We start from the raw sequence: 4,641 nt of genomic DNA on the forward strand, positions 1-4,641 counted from the left end.
AGTTTCATAGTATATATATTTGGTAGTGTACATATTGATACTTTTTAATATATATTTAGTCAAACTTTATAAAGTTTGACTTAACTCAAATCTAATACGCGGAGTAAAAATGACCGGAGGGAGTACCTTCTCTCGGACCATTCCTCTCACGGCACCGAACATCTCGTGAAATTTGACTTGTTCTTGTGTGCATTTCTCAAGATGTGCCTGATTGAAGATCAAACCTCTCAAGGTCAGCCACATGAGGATCTCATACAACCCTTTAACGGTGGCGCAAAGGGCGGCTCCTGGTGATGTCCACCTGTCTTTTTATTGTATGAGGTGAAAAAAGAAAGCCGAAGAAGAGGGCCGATTGGACGTTGCTCTTTGTCTCTTGAGTTGCCGATTGGGCGAAGCTCTCTGTTGTCTCTGCATGTGGGTCGCGTCATGTTGCTGGGCTAATGTCAGTGGCGTGTCTCACATGAGCGGTCGCCTGATCACATCTCACGCAAATAACACCTCCCCCGGTTAGCGATGAAGGATTGAAACCACGCGACCCCTCTCTTTCTCGTTTCCTCCCCTCCAGCCCCACGCCCCTCCCCTGCTTCTCCGCCGCCGCCGCCGCCGCCGCGGATGAGATGTGCGCTGGCGCTGGCGCTGCTCGACCTCCTCCCCTACCCCTGGTCGGCTCCTACCCCCTCCAGCACATCTGGACCGGCGGACAAGGAGGCGCGACAGCAGCGCCGCCAGGAGGTCGGCGGCGAGGGTGTAGCCGGCGAAAAGAGGTACCAGATCACGAGCACCAACAAGCACCTCATCATAGGGCGTGGGATGGTCGACGGCGACGCCTCGCGGTGGGCCACCTTCGGCGAGCGCAATGGCGGACTAGTGAGGGAGGCGCAAGAGCTCGTCGTGCTCTGCGAGGCGGAAGTCGACATCCTCGTCTTTGACAGCGCCGGCAGGCAGTTGGACTACTGCAGCCCCCACACAAGGTCCGTACGTTCCGTCGTCGATCTTCTTGTCCCAATCTCAATTCATTCCAGTTGTACATTGACATTGATTACGGATTTTCTGTCACGCCCATTTGCGATTTAGTCCTACAATGCCCTTGTTAACTTTATACTCCTGTGTAAATGTGTGAGGTCACTCGTACTGGACAAGCGAAATTCTGCACTACGTTTTGATGAACTCGCCAATTACTAAATCTACATTCCTTGCAAGTGTCAACCGATCTTGTCGTGCGCAATTGATTTGTGTGAAATAGAAGATGAGAACGAACTTTGGCATGCCATCTTAGCCACAGTATTGGGATGCTCTCATTGTGTTTCATGCTCAAGTTAGTCAGCAGATATTAAAGGTAGTTTTGATCAGTTGAAGCAGAATGCAACCAAGGTTACATACCTTTTTACGGAAGTTACCTTACATTGACAGATTTACTCATATGGATTAAAAGCTTCTCCCCAAGATCTGCGCTAAATATAAATCGCCGCCTTTGCAGCTACATGGAATTAGATACTGCAAAGAGGATTTCCGTTGAGGGCCTGGAAAGGTTCAGGGAAGTGAAATATTATCTCATTCTCATTATTGTCGACACGAGTGGGCGCCATAACCAGAAGGCTGCACTTTTTGAGGAAATGCGTCAAGTTGCAGAAGCTCGTAGTCTTGCATTGTTATTGTTATCCTCTTTTATTGAGATTTTCGCCGACCTTATGGTTTTTCCACAGAAACGAGACCTGATGATATTTGTGATGGATGGCAGCATTGTTCATGCTGCTTTTGATTAGGCATAAGCATTCAAACAAAGTGCTTCCGTTGGTGCTGTGATTGTCATGAAGTTGTATGGTCATGCGAAGCGAGGCGGTGCACTGAGCGTGTTAGTATTACTCTTTACTTTTCTAGCTCCTCCTATATCTTTAGGGAACTGCTAAACACAAGGATTCAATTGGAACCTTTATCTTGTATTGAATTATCTCATGTTTTTTTATTTATACCTGCAGCTTATGATAGGAGAAGGCCCTTAAATTTAGAAGTATGATGACAACACTCTGAGGTAGAACAAGGATGTTGGAAGTGAGGTTGTTACAAATTCTTTTTTTGATTCTCTTTTGCTTTAGTGCATGAAAAAATTGGGAAGCTATTTGCTGTTTAAAGCTTAATAAGTTGCAGCCCTTTTAAATTATATATATCTTGGCTTGGATCTGATCGTACAGGCTTCTTCCTTTTGACGGTGAGTCTATCATGTTGGGTTATGCTAAGGTCACGTTGCACCGGTGCCGATTGCCCTGTGCAACTAGCGATGAAATTACAAAATAATGTTAAGTACCAAGAAAGGTTCGTTTTGTTAGCTCCAAGAAAGAGATGTTAAGAATAATTAAGTTCTCATCTCCGGCAGAAAACTACAGGATGGTACAAAAAGATGGGTGAGAGAATATGAGCTTGTTGGTTTGTTAAATTTGTCCCTCATGTGGACAATTCAGCATCTACATAATCTTTGAAGGAAAGGGCCCTCCGTATCTCTCATAGGGCTGCACATGTGAACAATGCAAGATGTGTTGGACCAGATTTTGTCAAATGGGAACAATTTTAATTTCAATGTATATCAACTGCAGCCTCTAAAGGAGCTAAACTGGTATGATTTCTTTTTTCCTGAAATTCTTTCAGAAGGTTTGTTAGGAAATTTAGTGAGCTTGCTTTTGTGCTCAAGTCTGTGCAACCAGGAAACAATAGTGTACTAAAAAAATTGTATTCATTCTCATTGCAGACAATGTACAACATGTAGATTTTTAGAAAGGTATCCTAAATTCTTTGAGTACTGGTTCAGAAAGACAGTGGTGCATAGTTTTAACATATATTCTGTCTATAGTGCACATAATAAGATAAGAATAAGATCATCCATCATATTTATTTTTGACACCGCCATGCTTCAGGATATATATATGATTGTGATATATTTGCTTTGTTTTGTACTCCAAATTTCTCAGTTGCGAGTTCATTACCATGAAAATCTCGGTGAATTGTAGATACATCAGGATTTAGATGGTTGTCCCAATCTTCTCCTCTCGGACCCATGCTCCTGGATACATGAGTTCTGATGTTTGGACCTCCCATTAAAGACTTAGGTGATGTGTTAAGAAATGCTTTGTCCACAGACCATAAAACTGAGGATGTCACCGAAAATCTCAAGGTTACTGGTATTAGCGCCATGGATTCAGTTGAATGAATAAGTCAAGCTTTCTAGCTGCCTGATAGCAGAGATCTAAAATTTTATCAAGGTAACGTTCTAATTTGTGCTATCGCACCTTTAGGAGGTGGGTGAAACCCGAAGAATCACGGGATCAGCACCTAAATTTTTCTGTTGAAACTGCAAAATTTTATCTAAGGGCTGAATGCCTAAATGTTGATATATGCATGCTTGTAAATTTACATTGTGAACCATTTTTATACTGCTACTTTTCTCCCAGAATTTGTATCTCTTTTATCCAAAGTGTCATAAGGTGCATTGCACTTGTAGTTTGTTACGTTTGCATCTGCCATTGCTTTCATATAGTATATATTTTCGCTCTGATCCGAAGCATAGCATCACTTGCATGCACCTGTACGACACATATCGCATAAAACTAACGAGAAGGGGCGCGTTCCTACCTGGCACCGCCTAGCTAGCTCTCAAGAGGCCCACAATGGAGGGCGGTGCATCTGAACCTCTGGTTTATGCGCTCCGCTATTGTGGCACCCAGGCAAGACGAAGAGGACCTACAGTGCCGGGTCCACGCAGCAACCTCTTCCTCGCGGCGGCCAGCTGGTCAACACTTCGCGTCACCGACTGGCAAGGCGTGGGCTGGCAGCCGGCGCCGGTGCTGTCTCCAGTGTCCGATTCGCGCTAACAACATCATAGTTTCCTCCCGCGACTCTGTGAGATGTCTCACCCCATTGTTATCTCTGGCTCCTGGCTTCCAAATTTGATGCATTTATTTGAGGTGAAATTAGGGTAGTTTATCTTTACAGAGGAGAGGCCTAACAGGCTTTCGTGTGGAATTTTGTTCTGCAGGGGCTGCGGGTGTACGATGCAGACAAATCATTACTCTACTGGAGGTGGATTCTGAAGCAGCACTGCTAGTTCAAGGATGAGTTTGTGGTACTCGCTGGCAGTTCAGAGGGATCTATAATAAGGTATCAATAAAATTAGTTGCAACACTCCACGAAATTCACGTTCTTAAGCATCACCGAAACAGAAACAGAAACAGAAACATCTATAGTTTTGTGGTGCCTAGGCTTTTACTATTGGAAGCAGGGTACTCCATGTGGTTCTTTTCCCCCATCTATGCTTTATTGATCTATATAATGGTGTTGGTTCTCCATTTCCCAAGCTGGTGCTTTTCCCTGCATCATTCCTACAGTCACCACTTCTATCATGGAAATGATTTGTATTTCAAGATCATATGCCAGTTTGCCCTTAAGAACAATTATCCTTTGCTTTTGTACAGGGAATGTTTAGATTATGTCAAGAGGGTTGATAAACAGGCGGGAACAGATTTGCATCTATGCCCACTCCAAGCAAGTAGTTCTAATTAGCCTTCATCAGGTGTTTATGTTTTCAAAGTAAAAACATCAGAACATCTATTCAAGTTGGGGTTCCTACTTGATTTAGTTGAGTCTTTTTTTTGG

The 4,641-nt window shown here is 43.8% G+C and overlaps 1 protein-coding gene across 3 annotated transcripts; it reads left to right on the forward strand.

Annotated features, from left to right (window-relative positions):
* Positions 1-511: 511 nt before the first annotated feature.
* Positions 512-4,635, forward strand: LOC119284842. 3 transcript variants are annotated; one of them, XR_005139254.1, is made up of 5 exons: positions 512-971; positions 1,411-1,852; positions 1,977-3,888; positions 4,025-4,146; positions 4,461-4,635. XR_005139254.1 is itself a non-coding variant. In XM_037564007.1 (3 exons), the coding sequence occupies exons 1-2, from the start codon at positions 613-615 to the stop codon at positions 1,761-1,763; spliced, it is 645 nt and encodes a 214-aa protein (XP_037419904.1). In that variant the 5' UTR covers positions 512-612; the 3' UTR covers positions 1,764-1,852; positions 1,977-4,635. The 3 variants fall into 3 exon arrangements, 1 of the variants encoding a protein (XP_037419904.1); XR_005139253.1 differs by having other exon boundaries at positions 4,025-4,635; XM_037564007.1 differs by having other exon boundaries at positions 1,478-1,852; positions 1,977-4,635.
* The last annotated feature ends 6 nt before the right edge of the window (positions 4,636-4,641 follow it).

This window comes from Triticum dicoccoides, chromosome 4A (genome assembly GCF_002162155.2).
Source record: "Triticum dicoccoides isolate Atlit2015 ecotype Zavitan chromosome 4A, WEW_v2.0, whole genome shotgun sequence".
NCBI lineage: Eukaryota > Viridiplantae > Streptophyta > Magnoliopsida > Poales > Poaceae > Triticum > Triticum dicoccoides.

Bases quoted from the DNA above. Each gene is read 5' to 3' on its own strand.
- LOC119284842 (XM_037564007.1), top strand. From the start codon at position 613: ATGAGATGTGCGCTGGCGCTGGCGCTGCTCGACCTCCTCCCCTACCCC. The intron at 972-1,477 runs GTCCGTACGTTC...CCGCCTTTGCAG, and splicing joins TACTGCAGCCCCCACACAAG to CTACATGGAATTAGATACTG.